Source organism: Egretta garzetta, unplaced genomic scaffold (genome assembly GCF_000687185.1).
Source record: "Egretta garzetta isolate BGI_Z169 unplaced genomic scaffold, ASM68718v1 scaffold245, whole genome shotgun sequence".
Taxonomy (NCBI): Eukaryota; Metazoa; Chordata; class Aves; order Pelecaniformes; family Ardeidae; genus Egretta; species Egretta garzetta.
The window spans coordinates 314,706-334,791 of record NW_009259721.1 but is presented as its reverse complement, the minus strand read 5'-3'; the positions used below and the strand labels follow the sequence as shown (position 1 = coordinate 334,791).

General features: G+C 40.0%; 1 protein-coding gene across 1 annotated transcript in view; it reads right to left on the bottom strand.

The window, feature by feature from the left end:
* Nucleotides 1-998: 998 nt before the first annotated feature.
* Nucleotides 999-20,086, bottom strand: part of TRIM33 (tripartite motif containing 33) — a gene marked incomplete at its 5' end in the record, with an annotated part of 43,367 nt that continues 24,279 nt past the window's right edge. Inside the window, 14 exons of the mRNA XM_035894864.1 lie at nt 999-5,973; nt 6,056-6,106; nt 7,899-8,051; nt 8,659-8,733; nt 9,742-9,865; nt 10,353-10,699; nt 11,778-11,937; nt 12,248-12,311; nt 13,282-13,414; nt 15,435-15,633; nt 16,424-16,590; nt 16,841-17,085; nt 19,122-19,239; nt 19,763-19,909. Coding sequence (XP_035750757.1) covers nt 5,761-5,973; nt 6,056-6,106; nt 7,899-8,051; nt 8,659-8,733; nt 9,742-9,865; nt 10,353-10,699; nt 11,778-11,937; nt 12,248-12,311; nt 13,282-13,414; nt 15,435-15,633; nt 16,424-16,590; nt 16,841-17,085; nt 19,122-19,239; nt 19,763-19,909 — 2,196 coding nt within the window. The remainder of the gene's footprint in view (nt 5,974-6,055; nt 6,107-7,898; nt 8,052-8,658; nt 8,734-9,741; nt 9,866-10,352; nt 10,700-11,777; nt 11,938-12,247; nt 12,312-13,281; nt 13,415-15,434; nt 15,634-16,423; nt 16,591-16,840; nt 17,086-19,121; nt 19,240-19,762; nt 19,910-20,086) is intronic.

The following is a 20,086-nucleotide window of genomic DNA, read 5'->3' as shown; positions in this document are numbered from 1 at the left end:
GAAGAGTAAAAGTGAGAAGACTCGAGGGCTGAGCTAAAGGCACTTTAAAAGGGAAAGCAAAAGCCATCCGTGCAAGCAAAGCAAACCAAGGGATTCATTCCCTGCTTCCCCTCAGCCCGCGGGTGCTCAGCCATCCCCAGGAAAGCTCCATCATGCGTAACAGTGACTTGGGCAACCCTCCCAACTCCCACATGCATCTGGTCCCTGATACACCAAAACACACATTTATTAAGCAAAGGAACACCCTGAGCCAAGCTACGCGTTCACTACAGACTGATTTCCAACCGGTAACAGGCACTAACCACCGTGCAGAGCAGAGTATGACAGAGAGATGGCACACGAGGAGCATCATGCAGCCATGGGTGTAATGTTAACAAGTTACAGAGCAATCAAGTTCCCTTTTCATTTTCCAGTGTTCCTGGGGGCAGGGGGTCTGTCGGGCCTTTGGAAAGCATCCCAGCTCCAGGAACTGCACACATGTGAGCTGCACACCTCAGAGCTGTCGCCTCCAAGGCTGCACCGAACTTTAGGATGACAGCAGCACAAAAAAAAAAGTGGAGAAAACCTTAAAATACAGGTATTTCATGTCCCAGGTGTAGAACAACACGACGAATCATTTTAGTGCAGAGCGATGAAATCACAGCATCTCCAACCCAAACTTTGCAATCGAGCTTAGGCTCCAGTATTTTCTGCCTTGGAACTACCCAGAATATGCAGCCTCGGGTGGTCACACTCCAACTGCTGCAGTCAAAATGTCATCAACAGACTTCCACACTGCAGGTACCAGAAAAGTCTTTTGCCAGACGTGAACGAGCATCCAATAATCCAACGCAGATGTGCAAAAAAGAAACTCAGAGTGGAAGAGTCATTTTTCTAATTTAATAGAAATAACCAAAACAAAATGGTTTTCAAACAATGCTTTAAACCGATCTAATACAACGTCTACAGCACATTCCAGAGCACTTAACAGGAAATATTTACAGGCAGCTAATTAGTATTAAATAACCATGTAAAGAAAAACTTGTTTATTACACACCAGCAAAAACCACAAGAACAGAACAATTAGAAACGGTAACCTTGCTAAAAAAAAAGTTAAATATGATTATTCAGATAATACAATACCACAGAAACAGCACTTTTTTTGAAGAATCATTAAAAGATGAGCAAATTTTACTGTGTGCAAAAAAGAGCCAGGTCAGTTACTGGAAGCAAGAAATAAACGAAGAATGTCATGAATTTAACCCTTCCATAAGCACGTTCACATGTAAAACAGGCATTCAACCACACAAATCTTTATAAGCTTATATACATGTTTCCTGGTGTTCTGACCCTAACAAATACCCCATTCGCAGGCTGCAGCAGACACGTGCTTCTTTTGAAATGCAGCTCACTTGAGAGTGAACGCTGCAGCAAGTCAAACTTATAAAATGGTTTAGTACCTCTCCTTGTAGAAATTCAGTAAATTCCAAAGCAAGCAGCCTTCGGCTGCAAGATCACTTGATAGGAAAGGCCCAAACTGCATTTCATACATTTAATAGTTCACCTATAACAAAGATACCCAAATTAACTGCAACTTCTGAAAACCAACTCAATTCAGGTACATTAGAAAGCATATAAAGTAGGATCCCCATACGCAAACACAAGAACCAGGTGGAAGAGTTGCTGTACACACACTTTGAGAAAATAAATCGCCATATCGAAGATACAATGCATATGTTCAATCTGAAATATGTCTATGTAAACTGTGGCATATAAATTTTTTTTTAAAAAAGTACCTCCATTATTTACTCAAACACCTACTTTTTAAAAAAATATGTAACTTTCCCCAATTTTTAAAATAAAATGCCACACTATATTGTCAATAACTCCTGCACACTTTGTTTTTAAAAGCTAGACTTGGTGATATGCATATAAACTTTCCTATAAAATCACTATCCAAAGGAAAGGACTCCTGTCGTACTAGTAGGCAACAGACAAAGCAGTTTTATTGCTTTTTCCAAGGAAGAGAGTAAGAAAAGCAAGAAAAAGCCAACTTCCAGTACATCATACACGTAGCTTAAATGCTGTTGCCATGACCTAAACGTTTAGAGGTCAGCCGATGAACTAGGTTATACAAGAGAACACTAAGTCTTGGCTAACGTTAAGGACTTCTGTTCCAGTGGCTTGCAGAAACGTTTATAAAACATTTCAGTGATCCAGCGTGCAGTGTGCCGACACAGCCAAGTGTCACAAGCCATAGCGAGGGCGACATTCCACACACAAACCCCTCTCCATTTAACAGAGCATTTCTGTTTTCAAAAGTTTGAGGAACATCTTTGTTTTGGATAGTAACTCTGCCTGATTATGCTATAGGCCACTTAATTCTAGGGCACAGTTAAATAAAAGACCTGAACCTATTCAGCTGGTTACATTATCACTAATCACTAGTAATTACATGGCAGGATACCTGCTGAGGTAATTGAGAAGTCCACGAGTAGCATACTGTACACTTTTCACTCTTATTTCAAAAGCAAGTTACCTTTTACTTCTTTGGATTAACTTAAACTTCAGGGTCATTTACAACAAAAATTGAGACACAAATCGTCTTTCACACCAGTGTCTTAAAGGAGAGCGTACAGTGACACCAAGCGCCAGGCTCCCTCCTTGCTGTCACGTTGGAGCACTGCAACCACGCAAAGGAGCTGGCACGCGGCGCGCGCCCACCGCATCTCGTACCTGCGGGACGTTGTAGTGACGTCAGCTCTGCTCCAGCTCCCGGGGTAAAACACAGCTGTCACTTGCACATATTGCACACACATCTGGCACGGAGAAGATGCTCAGAGCAACACCGTGGCCTGTTAACACAAACCCCGTTGATTTGCTCTTGAACAGTTACACACCGTGCAGCACCAAGAGCTGTTTTGACTGAGCGAACCCTTACCAGTTCTACGATGAACGCTTACGGACCACAGGATCAGGAAATATATGAGCTGAGCTCATCTACCCTTTCAAATATTTTTGAATAGAACTTAGCTGATTTCAAAACACTCATTGAATGTTGTATCCGGAGTTCCAAAATGAAGGGGAGGGGGGAAGAGAACATTGTTTTGTTTCTTTTATAAAACAACAACAACAAAAAAAGAAACAGAAACACACAAGCTTTCTTGCGCGCAAGTCAAAATGCCAGGTAACACGATCCTCAGCCCTGATGAGCTGAATGGAAGGACCACTCTAGAAGTTCAGTGGGCTATGTGCAAGAGTAGAGCTTGAACTCTCATCAGGGTCAAAGCTTGGCATCACTTGTGGTTGGCAGGTGAGTGAGTGGGATACAGGCTAAGCCGCCAGCCTACAATGTTTGACAACTTGTCTACCTTGGCAGAAAAAAGCAGAGAGGCGCTCTCGGAACATTTAGAGGGCTGCTCTGGAGTCTGGTACCTGGGGTCTGGGTGGCAAACAGCCGGCACCCTTCTGAACCGCAGCTGTGAGGCATGGTCCTTGCCCCGCTGTGACCCAGCCCAGGATGCCATCAAGCTGGTCCTGTGCTCCATGTCAGGCAGTGGGGATCTGCAGGACTTGAATCCATGGCTGGTGCCTTACAAAGTGAACAGTTAAAAAGTTGAGGCCTGAAGGTATAGAACCTAGAGTGCTTATGAAAATAGTAATCCCAATTGAAGAGAATTCACAAAATCTCATTTTCATGATAAATTTAATAATATTCCTTTGCAAAGTGAAGCTGAGAAACTAGAAATGCATAAATAGGCAACACACTGAGCCATTAAATGATCCCTGGTTACTATTGGCGTCCTATTCACACGTGTGATCCTTTCTATGGGCAACGTTTCTGCTATTTATCAATTTAATGGGTTTAAGTAGAATTACTTTTCCTTTCCCATACAAACTGGTAAAAAATAAATTTAAACTGGCATTATGTTAGTATCTGAGAAATTAAAAGAAAACAGTTTAAGAGTAACATCTGCATAATCTAAAGAAGTGAGCTTGATGTTACAAATACCTTCAGTCCCCTCATTTATTATGAGAGGGAGAGTCACAATGCACATATACTGTGTTCTTATAAAAAGAAATGAAATCGCAAGTGGTTTGCATAAAAATTGCTGAGAGCGTATTTCAGTTTGATACATTGTGCTAAAATACTCATCTTTACCATTACTGTCAAGTGTATACAACGTCACAGGAATTGCTCATGTCAAATACACCAAAACCCCAGTGATTTACCACAGAACCGCTATATTCACACAAAATCTTATCGCAGATTTATAGACTTGACCTCATCCGATTACATGATTTCTTCATCTTACTTTAACAAGATCTGTATGAAGGCCAAAAATGACATTTATTATCTCTAGTGCTGATTTCTGTCAGTAAAGGAAACAACTACAATTAGTTCAAACCATAATTACTTTGCGATAACCTCATTTCTGACCAGAAATGCTGGAACGACAGCAGTGTGCAATGGGAAGGCACCACAGATGTGCCTGCCACGGGGTTGGAGAAATTGCTCTCTTTTCAACATTTGACCAAAAACCACTCAAAGCCAAATCCCGCTCTGTGCAAGTGCTTCGTTCGATGGATGGACACGTGACCCAATTGCAACAGATTTACTCCCATCTTTCTCGACATTTTGCTCATAAGCTGCTTCTGAAGGAAGTTTTGAGTAGTACTCCAATAAAAATAAGACAGAACCTCAAAATGAATGCAATGTTAGAAATAGCATATATTACAAATCTTTTCTTGATAGGAACAATTAATAAGAATACATATTAGCTTAAAAACAGTTCAGCAAATGTTGCTGATCTGCAAGAAATCTCAGTTCACTATTTACAAATAAGACAAAGTGAATACAGGAAATTTTACACATTTGGTAGTTAATAGGTTATTGTTTGCCGAGTGGTCTGTTAGAAACTGATATTTAGGAAGACTGGAAAAACACCCCGACCAGTTATTACCTCTTCAGTCTATATTTAAGTACAGAAAGTTAGACAATGAACACTGGAGATAACATTCTGCCTCATTAGGGGGATGAGGGGCAGGTGGCACAACGCTAAGACTTGAACGCCATTAAAATGTTCTGTGCACAGGATTCATAAGGAATACACCAGCCCTACTGAAAAGGGACTGTTGCCACCAGTGTAGTCTTTCAGCTGACAAGAACTCACACTCCTGCACTTGCCAATTCAGAACAGTTTAATGATTCTTTTTTCCTTTTGCTATACATAAAATGTAGTAAAGAAAGTCAAATTTAGATAATTGAATCAACACAGAAGATCAGTTATTCACAATACCACTTAAATGAGATGATAAAAGCAACACGCACTTAAGTTCACACGAAGAGGGGATTTCAGGAGCGTTGCTCACAGTTTACACTGCAGTCCAGCGTGAACACAAGGTACAGTAAGGGTATTGGTCCAGTCCTGCAGAGCATTTCACTAAGCAGCCTTATCTGTACACGGAATATCTCTTATCAAATCTGCTTCTCTTCAACATTCGTCCACCTCTATCTGTGAGACCAGGATGAGTGTGTCCCCTCCATCAGGAAAAGAAAGAATATAGCAAATAATCAAGGGAAAAAAGACCCAACCAGAAATTTACAATACATTTTTTCCCCCTTTGATGAGAATGCTTTTCTGTACAAGTGTTTTTTTGTAATCTAATACTGTTTAAAAAGCTATCAGCTTCTTCAAGATGACCACTGTAGGCATGATAATATTCCAGGAACACTTAAATAACAGTTTTTACAATAAATTTTAGGTCCATATCATTAGATTACTTTATATGCACTGGTCTCTCATCTGATTTTAGGCGTTTTCTACGTGGTTGTATAAAATCTTCATCGGAGTCCTCAGTTATTTCACCATCATCCTCCTCCTGTTCAAATTCAGGCAAAGGCTGGAAGGTCCTGTCTGGGTAGATCTCTGTAAGTTTATCTTCAAAGTATAATGCAACTGCTTTCCCTGCCTGCGCTACTTCTGAATCAGCCTGTAAATGAAAGAAGACAGGAATATTCACCTGTTGGAAATGCACATCCCTTCACCAAGTGTGCATGGTCTGAAACGCTTACCTTCAAATTAATCTCTTGTGTTTCTGCATAAACTTGAACAACTTTCATCATCTAAAAAGGATACCAGAGTCAAAAAAAATGAAATTATAATCCCTTCTAAAGTTACGAGATTGCATAGGTTTGGATGACTAAAGACAGCCATAACAACAAATCAGTTTGTTATGGACCACACCTCTTTAGCTCTCAAACTTAGCGGAAGCAGGTTTAAAACAGTCTTAGAAGGGTGACATGAGGTAAATAAACCTTCAACAAAACACACAACTTTCGTACAAATAAGTGTCTCCCAGTCATTTTCAGAACTGCGCTCTACTCATGACTGCTATCTTCGTTACAGATTTTGGTTGCCTGGACATTACTGTGAACAAGTCTCACTTTAGAGACAAGCGCTCTGTAAGATGACTGTCTTGGGGGTCTTACCCCACTTGGATTTCTACTCTTTAAAAGCATATGGCTTACAGGCAGTAGACATGATGCTATTAGGAGAGGTCAGAGTGACTCATCTTTCGCCATGAGCAGCATTTCAAACAGTGAGACAAGTCTGAAACACCCTTTTTTTTAAAAAACAAAAAACCAAACCAAACAACAAAACCAACAAGCACACACATCCATCAGTCCTTGCTCCCTTGCTTTACTCTTGTCCCTACGAGCTGCAGCATGTTTTCCTCTACAGTAGATGCTTCATTAATTCCCTTGATTGAGAAGTTCACATAATTGCAACTTCTTCCACAGTGCTCATTAACCTCCACCTAATACAGAGACATAAGGGAGTCGGGGGTGTCAAAGTCCCAAATGCTTGTGAGCATTTACAGCATTACATCATTAACCTTGATTTTTAATAGTGTACTTGTGAAACAGTTGAGATTTTAATTGTAGGCTTGTGTACTTCCTTCAATTTACTTCTTCACAGAGCCAGAAATGCAGCCCAAAACCTGCAAAACTCAGATTACTTTTATGGAAAAATACTGGCTGGTTTATGCATTTTTAAGGTCAGAAGAGAGCCATTCCCTGTGATGCCTTCTCCCCAGGTGTTATCACCATCCTTGGTTTAGAGCATCTGAGAAATGAGGATACCCTCTTATCTCAGCTCCTACTCTACTTCAGAACAATACCACCTTTTTTTTTGATATTCAGAGTATTTTGTCCATTGCTCCACCTAGTAATAGCACTTAAGCAATTTATCTCCTCAAGTCACGTTTCACGTGTAAGGTGTAAATATTTCATTATCAGATGGGTTCACTGCAAAATAAGTCAACTTTCGACATTCATAAAAAATATGACCCCACACAAAAATTATCTCCTGAAAACCAATTTTTGTGAGACCCCAACTACCCATGAGCTGAAGCACTAAGCTTAGTCCTAGCCATAACGAATACAATGCTTTTCTGGGCTCAGCCTGCACGAGGTACTAGAACCAGTACAATATTCTTCAGTAGGGCACTTTTCCACAGTGGAGGAAGTTTCCTCAGTAGAGGTCTACCACATTTCATGGGTGTAAGAACAGTTATCTGTACAGCCCGAGACAGTTTTAAGGACTGCTTGATTGTCTTTATTACCGCACTTCCTAAGCACTTCTACAATCCATTTCATGTACAAGGTCGCCTTGCTCCTCAGTCATGTATCTATACCAGTGAATGCACTTAAAAAATTTCCCTCTGTTAAAGCCTGATCTCCCCATTCAGCTAAAAGTGAGAGGCAGTTCTGTAATTGCATTTGTCTGATTCAGCATCAGCTCCATAAGCAGAAGTTACAACTGGAAGCAGAGCCTTTAATTGGAGAAGCTGCACAACCATGTTGAAATAAATCTTAATCTAAGAAAACGTATACAGATTGGAAGCTAACATACTTCATTAAACCTTTCACAGTTCTTGAAGATCAACCGGACGTCTGCCACAAAATCCTCAGGAGTCTGATAGTGTTGGGAATGCTTCTTTTGCAGTTTCTTTTTCACTGTAGATAAATCCATTGGTTTCTTTATAATTTTATAGTAGTTTGGTATCTGTAAAAAAACAAACAGTGATTTGTCACAATGACTACACAGTTCACAGAAGCAGTTGAATTTCTTCACTTATCAAAATATCAATCAGCTAATCCCATCATGCACTATATGCATGTTTAGCAAGTGAGAACAAAGTCCATTCCTCAAACTGTTTCAGAAGTTCTTTCCAGCCTTCAGTGTCTACCAGCACAGCAAGGCTTTTCATTATGGTTACTTCTTTTACAGCTGAAAATAGAAGAGTCAAAGCAGTTTCTTTCCTTCTTTCATTTAAAAGATTGTAAAAAATAATAAAAAAAAGCTCTCCTAAAGCATTTTGAATGTCATGTGTATCCCAAGACATCCTTTTCCAATTCAACAACTGCTAATTAAAGGTATTTTTACATATCTGGGTTTGAGACTCGGCGTAGAGCCTCTGCACAGAGAAGCTACCGAATCAGCTCGTGTGTGCCTCAGAATCATGAAATGCCAGATGATCGCCAGAACTTCTAGACTGGTCAAGGGGAGCACGCTTCAAGTAAAAGCAGGCAGTTCCTTCCTGAACTCTACTCCAGACTTTTAGAGATGTTACCCCAAAAACAAATCACAAACTATTTTTCAGGAGACTCACCGAGGCTGGGACTGGCTCTTGAAATTCAATGCTCAGCTCATGACAATACAGGTAAAGCAGGAGACGTTCACATTTCTTACAAAGAAATAAACAGCTTCACATTAATATCCTGAATTTATCTTCAGCCCCGAAGTTCATATCTCCCTATTTTAAATAGGTTTGTACTTTAGCAGCTTAGTACTAGAAATTTTAAATGCAATCCCCACAAGCTTAATTATAAAATGTAAAGTTCTTAGGAGGGCATTGTTGAGAAGGTAGAACACCGCCTTACTGTTCACATCACAGAAACATACCCCCTTTTTGCTTTCTTCTTCCTAAACAAAAGCCTAGGGCTAAAATCAAACATGAAGAGGCACGCTAATATATAGTCAAATTAAAAAAAAAAAAAAAAAAATTACAACTATAACTGCCTTTGCCAACCATAAGTGTGTGTAACAGGAAAGGACTGAGTTGCAAACTTTTATTCTTTTCTCAACAAGACAAAACTAAATGATTTGAAACCAAAGCCAGAGTGTTTCTCTGAATTCCCTGCTGAAATATTTTTCTTTCTTTTGCTTGTAATTCCTTTGGAGGAATTTGATTTGATAATACTCTAACACTTTATACACAGGCTGATAGATAAAGCTAAAAATAATTCTGACTGTCAAGGTCATGACACAAGAATGCACCTAAATACTCCCAGCACCTCTCACAGCATGAGCTTTACACACCAAACTTACCTAACTATTTCATGAAGGTTATATCAATGTCAAATGCAAAGAACTTTTAATTAACAACACTGAAAAGATTAATGCATGTTAAAGGATGCATTTAAATACAGAATATGTGTTTACATGCAAGCTTTAGCTACTAGGTGATTCCAGTCCCAATGTAAGGGAGCACTCCCACACAGTCACCAACACCTGGATACGCAGTCACAGCAAGAAAAATCTCATTATTCATTTCGGGTTTTTTTGCAAAAGCCACAACTATATTTAATTTGCTGCAGCCACAGCAAAAACATCTTCAATAAGCAGTGGGGAACAGCTAACGTGAGAAAGCTCTTTTTTCTAGGAAACAGACGCCCACATGTTTGAGACATACCCTTTGGTCCACAGGACTCAGGCCTTGTGCTGTTTTCCCTTTCTTGCTGTGTTGTGAATTGTCACAATCATACTCTACTTCTGGTTTGCTCAGATCTCTGCAGAATGTGCATATCCACTCTCCACTAAGCAGAAATAAACACAATTATTCCAGACATCCATGGACAAAGTCTCATCAGGGATGACTACAAAGATTTTTTTCATTAGCTCTTACAGGTTCACATTGTACTGTAGCAAAGACTTGGATATCCAAAGGTAAGGAATAACCCTTAACCCTCAGGATAATTCCGCCAGTCAAGGCCATTTTTCCTGCCTTCATATTCCTCTCCCAAGTATGTTCTAATACTTTAAATACCTTTCTCACCATGACTTTAAGAGGAACTTTACATAACAGCATCACACTTTGAAAGCTCATACGTTTATCAGATAAACATTGACCAGTTACACGCAAGACAATTCAGGCAGGCCTTTGAAACGACAGATTTTTTTACTGACAAGAAATCATCCCGAACGAGCTATATTGAGGATGTAACACCAGTTTTGGTACTGAAATCTACCATATGAATGAGACCACAGATCTGTTCTCAGGAACCGTTACACTTTTTCTGGTACCTTGGAAAGCTGAGGAGTGTTGGTACGTGGCAAGTAAGGTGAAACACCTTTGGGCACTTTTCACAACATAACAGATCCCCTCCGTTTTGGCATACAGCACACCAGTCTTCATTTGGATCATCATCTTTGTTATTGCCTTCTCCTCCAATTCTAGCTGATCGGTGCATTAGGCTCCTCACCGGGGATTTTCCATTTACAAGGTTATGTCCAGACTGTTTGCAACTCTCACTTAAATCTGCTGGTTCAGTTTTTACATGATTTTCAAGACTTCCTAATGCTTCTAATTCACTTTCCAGATGCAAGTTCGTGGACAGTGGTGGTGTCAAGCTGCTCTCAGGACTGCTAAGCTGAAATCAAAGTAGCACATGAAAATCAGAGTCCATTTTACACGGGCATCTTTCTTCATGTGTTGGAAGTCAAAAGCCATCTACCATTTAAAGGTACTATACTCAGTTCCCAAAATATATGGCAAATCATTATGAAGATCTGAGCTGCATACAGTATTGAAAACTACTTTTTCACAAGTCCATCCTTCTTCTGATCCATTCTACTGATATATAACAAGATAAACAAACCTTCAAGCCAAACACATGATAAATTGTTAAAAATATACCTTCACTACCATTAGGAAAACCCCTCAAATCCATCACCCTGCTCCCAGTACACAATCCTATTAAATCAAGCATAGCTGGGAATCACTGAAAAATACTCACTCGCATAAGTATTTTATTTATGCTCTGGCATAAGAACTTTTGATTGATTGGAAGATTTCTCAATGTAATTACATACGTACAAATGTTCAGGAACTACTAACAACGGGTGACTTACAGCTTTTATGAGGGATTAAAAACAGCAAACACACTACACTCTTGAGGGTATTTCATTTTAATAGCTAAGGATAAAATTTACATGACAGACTATCCTGTGTCTGGCAGAGCACATTATTAAAGGATATAACAAAGTCCTCAACACGGACCAAACTGAGATCAAGTTCTGTTTTCTATCGGACTGCTTTCAACACGCAATCACAATACATAAAACTGACAAGGGCTGGGTGTGGTTTGCATCCACATCACTAGGTCAAGTCCTGTACAAATCAGGAAGGGAAAACTCTGCCATCAATTAATTTTTACTTGTTCAACATAAGCCAGCAAACCACTGCCCAAGTCCCACTGCCAGCTTGTTGGTACCTATGTCACAAACCCCCGGTAATTAGCAGTCTTTGCAGTACTACAAGAACAGCTCAATGCTCGAGCTGGCCCACAGTTACAATTCAAACATACTGCTAGGGAGAAAAATAACTCTCAGTCTTCAGGGCTGTTAACAGAATATGAGGCTCAAGAGTAAAACTGTTTTATTATTTTCAAACTCTCAAACGTGCTGCTAGGAAAACCGTTAACATACTGTTGCACAAACTGACTTTACCATGCAAGCACTCCTTCTGCCATCCTCTGTTTTTTCCTGTTTTACTGTTCCTGAGAAACTGCATATCTCTTCCTCTGTCCCTGGCTCTTGCTTGACTTTCACTTGGTCAGACTTGAAGTTAATGCCAGTTTTCTCAGCAGTTCTGCCCGAGGAGCCACAGCTAGAAAAAGAGACCGACATATAAATAAAGATGAAAACTCATCAGAGCAAAGCAATTTAGGTGACCTTTTCCTGAACGATTTCAAAGGCAAAGCATGTCAGAAAAGTTACAAGATAGCTCAAATTTACAAGACAGCAGAGAATCACAGTGAAAGAAAAAAGAAAAAAAGAAGAAAAATCTACTTCACGTAAGCATTCTTCCATTGCTGGGCCACATTTACATCAAAGCCCTACTGACCCATTGCCATTTCATTTTCTGAGTTTTTCATGTCTGTTTTTTCAGCCTGACAGTGCTAAGGTAACGTACTCACCTTCCTCTGCTACCTGTGCTGGAGGTACTTGGTGGCCTCACAGGAGTGTGGGAGTTGGACAAACCTGCAAAGAAGTGTAGACGTTGACTTGGTACAAATTTACATTCTGCGGTAAAATAAATGACTACTGTTGAGTCACAGCAGAAATGCTGCTAGAATATCCTAATTTAATAATTCACGTAAGTCAGCTGCCCTCTCAGTCATTTATCAGAACAAAGGCCTGGCACACCACATGAAATGAATAAATAAACCCACCACAGACAACATACTGTTGTTAGTGTTCCAATAATTATTTCACCTAATCCAGACAGCGCTATAGCCCTCAGCCCATTAAGTCCTCAAATTTTATCCACTGACATCCACCAATAAAGTCAAGAAAAGCAGACTCTGCTTTGCATGCAGGTTTTGAGAAACATAGTAAGTCCCACTGCTGCAACTGTTCATTCACAGAATCTTATGATAATCTGGCAAAAATAAGACTACAAGAAACGCATATCAAATGACTGAAATCAGCTTCTTACCAAGAGAAATGGATATCTCCAATGATTAAATAACTCAACATTAAACACTGGTGACTTAATTTGTCCACATGCATTATTAAAGCTCTATCATCAATTGGCTATACTTAGACTGACCTCACTCAAATGACTGTTGGGTGTATTTCTGTGACTCAGCTACTCTATTAACTTAGTTCCCAAACCTCAGAATGGTCTAGCCAGTCATCATTTGGGGTAACAACTGAACTACATCCTCTGATGCACAAAAAAAGAAAAAAGGATTGTGGTAACACAGGATGAAAATAGAGTCTATACATGCATCTGGAACACTGCATCCAGGTGCTGGCAGTTTGTTACTATAAAGGTATTTCTGAAGGAGGGTAAAAGTTAAATTTCCAGAAGAATTGATTTCTGAGCAAAATAAATTTTAAACTAACAAAATATCACTTCCCTTTTGGCAGGAAATGGTAGGTAATTATTTTCAACTTAAAACACCCATCACTTTCTAGAATCACTAGAAATACCCATCACATTTACCTGATGACCCTGGAGATAGAGCTGAAGGTCCTGGGGAGGGATTCATGGTACTTGTAGGTTGTGGGGGTAGGTGGCTGCCTGTAATGTATCTACTTAGAAGGTTATCTAAATTACTTGAACCAGCATCTTCAAGCTAAGAAGCAAAAACAAAAGTCTGAATCAGAGAGGCCTAATGAAAGTTTCTCAATAGTTCCACATCTTTAAACTGTGGTCAGTGTCTCCACCAGAATTTTTCACTACCCCTTTAAGGATTCAGGACATCAGCAAACATTTTTGTCAGTCTTTCAAAACACACAGTCAGAAACTTAAAGTAAGATTCTTAAAAAGCTCCCAAATATCGGAGTTCTTCCAGTATGGTCATAGGCTGCACTTACTCTAGGTCATTCCAAACTTATTGGTTCCCAGACGTTCAGTGTGTTAGTCACGCAAACAGCGTTAGTCATAGGAGCTACCAGATTACTAATGTCAAGAGTTATTCCACAATTAAGGCATTAAGGGAAACCATGAACTTGTTTTCCCTTGGCACGATACGAAATCTCCCTCACTCCCATTCACTTTTTACACAGATTTCAGTATCTATTAAAAACAAGGAACTTAGTTATTGCTTTAACTGCTTAAAGCTATTAACTGCAAGACAGCATAATTACAAATAATATGTTTGAAACACGTTGTATTCAAAGTGGGTTTTTATAACTATGCAAGTATCTTGAAAGACTAATAACTTCCTATCCAACACTTATCAACTAAAATCCATAACAGCTACTGCATGAACAGATATAAAATGAGCATCTTAACAGAATTGTGCATCTTCAGTGCACCTAGACGTTGCCTGTTTATGTTTTAGACTATCCTACTAACAACTATTTCTAACTTGGTGTATCATAAACTTCAGACACGTACAGCTGAATCAGCCATAACCAGTTATACTTGTGTTTTGTTCTAACGACTGAACAAAGCTTCAGCATAGCGGATCGATCACGTTCAGAGATGTGATCCTTTTTTTCCCCACTAGTCTTACGTTAGGGAAATTACCTGCAGCCTCATGAGAAAACTGAATGTACAGCCTCGAATGTGACTCTGTAGATTAAGAGTTTAGAAGTTGCTATTGGTACTACAGCAGCCCATCTGCTTGGATGAAATTTAGGTTTTGTTTCTAAGGCAATTGGTTCCTGTATCGTGACTGAATCTTCCGTGCTTTACATGGGAATTTCAATGTAAACATCCTGTTCTCAAGATGAAGCCATCATCCTCCCCTCCCTGGCCTCCCAAACACTCCTGCAGAAAACATTAGTTTTTCTTTCTTTGCCTCCACTCGTACATTAAATTATGCTCTGACCTCACCAAATTAGCTTGACTTCATCAAAATCTACCTCAGCTTGTGTGCAGTACTACCCGCTGCCTCTCTGGGCAAAGCATCTAGGGCATGCTCTGCAGTTCCAAGTCAGCGAGTACCAACAGTGTGCAGGTGAAGTGGAAACCACAGAAGCAGCAACAGCCACGCTCTGTGCAAGCAAGAATTTCCAGGCAGACACTCCCACAGCCCAAGATTAATCATGGAGGCCAGCTTAAGTGTCCTGCAGCACCTTCCAGGAACCAACGCTAACTTAAAAGCTGGCCTCTTGCATACAAGGAGATGATTACAGCCACGCTACTGGGGTACAGAAGAACATGAGGAGACAGAAAAGTAGGGCAGTGGGACACCTTTCCTCTGTGCTTCCTGTATTTGACTGCTACATTTAGGAACATCACAGAGAAATGCCAGGCCACTTCAACTCTGAATAAATTCCCGTCCAGGGCATTCGACATACATAACTATTCAACTGTTCTAATGGTATCTTCCCATGCGATAGCCTTGTGGAAGAAAGGAAGAGAAAACAGTAGTACTTGAGATTAACTGATCTAAGTATCAATTTTACTATTGGACAGCCATTAAATACCGATTAATCTAAAGGCTAACATAGGTCAAGCAGGTCAGCCTTATATAGTGAAAATAGTTGCATGCCCAAGTCAAGGGCTGAAGATTTTAATTCTTTGACTTTAAATAACTGACTATGCCATTCTACAGACAAGTACCAATATTCAAATAAAAAAAATACCGAAAGGAAAGCAGATCATTACTTCACCCACAGCGTTAAGTGTTCTTCTCCACTGACCTGGATGGGTGGGATATCCGGCAGAGAAGGTAAATTCTCTGGGTTTGTTACAGAAGGAATGAGTTCGATTGCTGTAATGGACGGACTTGTTGGACCACGGTTTGCACTTGCCATTGTTGCTGTAGTAGGACTAGTTGGATTAATAGTGGTGTTGTGCACAGAAACAACTGGAAAAGGCCCCGCATGCCCAGGGTTAGAACCACCCAAACACTGCATGTAAAATTGCAACACATGCGTTATAGGATAGTCCTCAACAAAAAATTGGGGGGGAAAAACATAAGCTTACATTTCTATCAACATAACCTGATAGCACTGAATGCAAAGCAACGGTTATTTTTATATACTTGGAAAGGAAAAACACTATGTGGCTAGATATTTAAATATACAGCACATCTTCCACCAAATTATTTTCATATATAGTTATATTTTCTTACAGCAACTACTTCCTCCAAAGACAACTTTAGAGTCCATACCTGTGTCTATAAACTCTTTTTTTTTTTTTTTTTAAAAAAAAAGAAAAGAGTAACTGTTTCAGGTATCACAAAGTCATTTTTGGTTTTCCAGTCACATTAACATTTAATGTCTAGAATTTTTATTCTTAATGGTATGCAGAGCTTTGCATCATGCTTCAGGTTTAAATTTAAAAACACTTCAGAACTTGGTTTCATTAAAAACCCTCAACTGCATCACTTTGAACTTCCCTATTCCTTACTGTCCCCTAAGGAACCCAAAAGCTGAATGTCACTGAAGAGTGAAAATGTTTTGTTTCCCAGAACTAAAATGCAATACAAACATTAGAATTGATTTTCAATCTTAAGGTTTGCATTTTCTGCAAAAATGTCACAGTACAGTATGCAACATGAAAAAGCATATAAATGTGTGTAGCTCTGAGTTATGTGTTACAGATAAACACATTTACAGCTGGAGGTACCATCTACTGTAATGAGAGTTTGGCACAATGGCACAAATGAAGCGTGTACACAGGATATACTTGTCTTTGAAGGTGAGGTTGCATCATGGAGTATTGTGGTCCATTGTGGCGTGGTATTCCTGGTATACGAGCAGCATTCTGAGCCATTCTCATCTGATGTGCTTGGAAAGCCCCACAGTTCATGTTACCCCTCTGCATGGTCTGCATGCTGATCAACCTGGGAGGCTGCAAGGGTTTTTGTTTTTTAAAATTTTTGCTTTTAACATGGAAAAAAGAAGCCAATCTCTTTCCACAGTTTACTAGGTTTACTCGTTACACAACATCAAGAAAAGCCAATAGCCATCATGTTTAAAGTATGTCAAATTTCAAAAGATTTTCACATTTATAAACTGCTTTGTAAGTTTATATTTGATAGGGCAATTTTAAGTCTCGGTGTTATGGTCAAAGGTGAAATAAGCACATCCAAGATACTTACCTGCTGCTGTAAGATTTGTGGACTCGACTGCCTGGGAACTGACCCAGCTGGCTGCCCCATCCTCATCTGCTGCAGCTGCTGATGCTTTTGTGCATACACTTGCTGCTGCATATGCTGAAGTCGAAGCTGCGCTAGATTGATTTGTCCTGGGGCTTTGTTGACGTGGTTTGTTCCTGGAGGAGCTTGTCCAACCACTACATTAGGAGTGTAACTAGGAGTGGGTTTATTTTCAATGACAAGGTTACCTAAACAAAACAGAGAAAGAACTAGTAAACAGTTAAATCTCCATCATTACCCAAGGTTGGTAAATGCAGGATATTCAGATGTTTCTAATTCAGTTACCTCAGGGGCAGTAGCAAAGCAATTTAAGTTTGAAATTTTCTTTTTAAGTCTCCATGACCATACATGAGAGAAGGAAAAAGAAAGCTTGGACTACAAGAAGAAGAAATTGCAAAACTGAAATCATGACCTGTGCGTAAAGAGAGAAAGAACTGGAACTGCACAGCCTAAAAGACAAGACAGAGATGACTGTTCTCTGTGTTCACAACAGACAGACATGATGAAAAATAAAATAGGAAAAACCCCCACATGCTGAGGTTTCTGCACCTAAGGAAGCAAAGCCTGGGAAGAGATACCTGGGGAGCAGTGGAGAGCGCCTCATCGCTGAATGACTAAGACCAGGTTATACAAACATGACACAAAACACTGCCCCAAGCAAGTCCTGCCTTGATGCAATGTGATGGACCCCATTGCATCTCAGCTATCTCCAGTCCTACTTTTAAAGGGGAAAAGCAAAGTGTTGAATTTTCACTTTGAGCATGTACTCATTGGAATCTGCACATCACTTTTTATTGAGGTTGACAGCTTCTGTTCTGTTTCCTACATCGCTTCCCCCACCTGCCCTGGGTTCCTAGTCACACAACATTTGAAGCTGTGTTCTGGAAAGCCTTGCTTTTTCCTTCCTGGCTAATCTCCAAGAGTAACCGCACTCAACAATTGCTTGAGGAACTGCCCATGAAGGAATAGTTTTAATTTTAAACCGTTACTTACACAACTTACACAAAGTTTGTTTACTGTGCACGTAAACCTCCTGGACTAAAGACAGGAACACCAAAACCTGGCTTGCAGACTTACAGCACGAACCGAGTACACACAGAAGCATCAGGAAGAGCTGCTATTTTTACCAGATTTTCTGTTAGATTTTTATCCAACAGAGAAGTTCACAAGGAGGTCCAACAGATACCTCTGTCGCACTGTGCTCTCCCCACTCTAGCTCATCTCCCCTTTCACTCATTCAAAACCTGTTCTTTGAAAACTGATCAAGGCATTAACATGGAAGAAAAACTGTGACACTGCTGCAGGATAAGGCAATAATAAAGAGGCTAACATATTAAACACCTTACATCCTTAAAAGAGCACGTTATTACTGCATCTGACGACAGCCAGCAACGTGCAGTCACCATAACTGCAAATGTCCAGTGATCCCAGCTGCCACCAACCACTCGTGCAGAACACGAGCACTCCAAGCTCCCATCTCACCAAGCTCCAAGCACTCCAAGCTCCCATCTCACCAAGATGATTACAAACTCCCATGGCAGCTAATGCTTTAAGGCAAAGAAGGAATAAACAGCTGCACTGAGGAAAATTACTTAAGATATAAAAGGTTACAGCTATGGTCCTGTACCCTACCACGTGGCAGCAGCAAGCAACACACACGCAGGAACAGCAGTGTGTCTCCCGATATGAGGCTCTGTTCTTCTTTACCTTTATAAATGCATCAGATATCTTAGAATACAAAACATTGCTTCTTAATTCACTTACCTTTCTAGCCATCACATGGACTGGCTGGTACTTAGCCATGAATTTTGCTCATATCGACAGTCCTCCTAATTATGCTTGTTCATGCAACTTCCAACACACTAAATATGAAGTTCAGATAGGCAAAACTGGTTCTATTTTCTTGCCAAAAAAGCTTATTCCAGAGACTGAAGCACCCATCTAGCACTACTGTGTTATACCATAACCATCAGAACCACTTTAAGGAGGGGAAAAAAGGGCCATTCCTAGAACCATTCCCATTGGAAACCCAAACCTGTGGAGAAGGCTCTGCTAATAGAACAGAGCAGATATGGAGGGTAATAAGGACTGGATGGGTTACATCAAGAGAGTTTTGGTCTTCTGCATTAAGAGACTTATCGCACTCCAACTCAATCATGTTGGATGAACACCCCCAGCTCAATATAGTTCTTCAAGTAACAGAGAACAAACACGATTTTCTCACCTAAATTGACGACGTTCTTTGCCCAGAATGTAGGGTCACAATGGAAGCGTATTGCTCCATTGGCAGCTGGGACAGGATCACACCGTGCCTTTAAGATATGACGTAACTGGAATGTTATCTAATGGAAAGAAAAAACAAGACTGTTGATGACAATGAAATAAAGAATGAGAATGTTAAGAAGTGTGCATTTGCCCAGCGAGTTTAGACTGCTGGATCACCAACAAGCACTGTCAATAGCAAGTACGGTTTGCAGCCTGGAAAGTACTCAATTCACCAGGAAAATCAACCACTGTACAACTAATTTTTTTACTCAACTCAGAGGATTACAGAGAAGTCCTGTTACACAACAATACTACTTCTGCAATGACTCAAGTGAAACACTGAAGTGCCTTGACAGAGCTTGACCCCATTCCTTCTACAATAATACTGTTAAGTCCTTAATTTACAAAAAGTGGTGTACAAGTTGGGAAATTTATCCCACTGTTACAGAAGGGTTTTTTTGTTTTGGTTTTTAAATGAAGCATGACCAATTCATCAGCTATTCCTTGGATATAATCTAGTGAAGCTACATGATACTTAGAAAATTCTTTTGACTAAACATTCTCTGTGCTGTACAGACAAGTTGGAGGGTGCTTCCTTACCAGCCGTTTACTGTATAGCAAAGCAGTACTGCTGCCACTTGCAATAGCCCAATTAGTAAAGTTCATCACATGCTTCACTTGTCGTGAGAGACCACTGATGTCATTTTGTTGTTGTATTAACTTCATCTGTCTCTCCTTTGTTACATTCTACAAGGAAACAAAAACTTTATTACAATGGGGGCTTCAGATTTATGAGGAAAACATAAACCACCACCACAGTTCCTAAAGTAAAGGAAAAAAGTCACAAGCAAGGCAGCTGGGGGAGCAACCTAGACTGGAGCCCAACGGAAGTGCCAGCTCCATACTGGGTGGCGCCCTGGCACT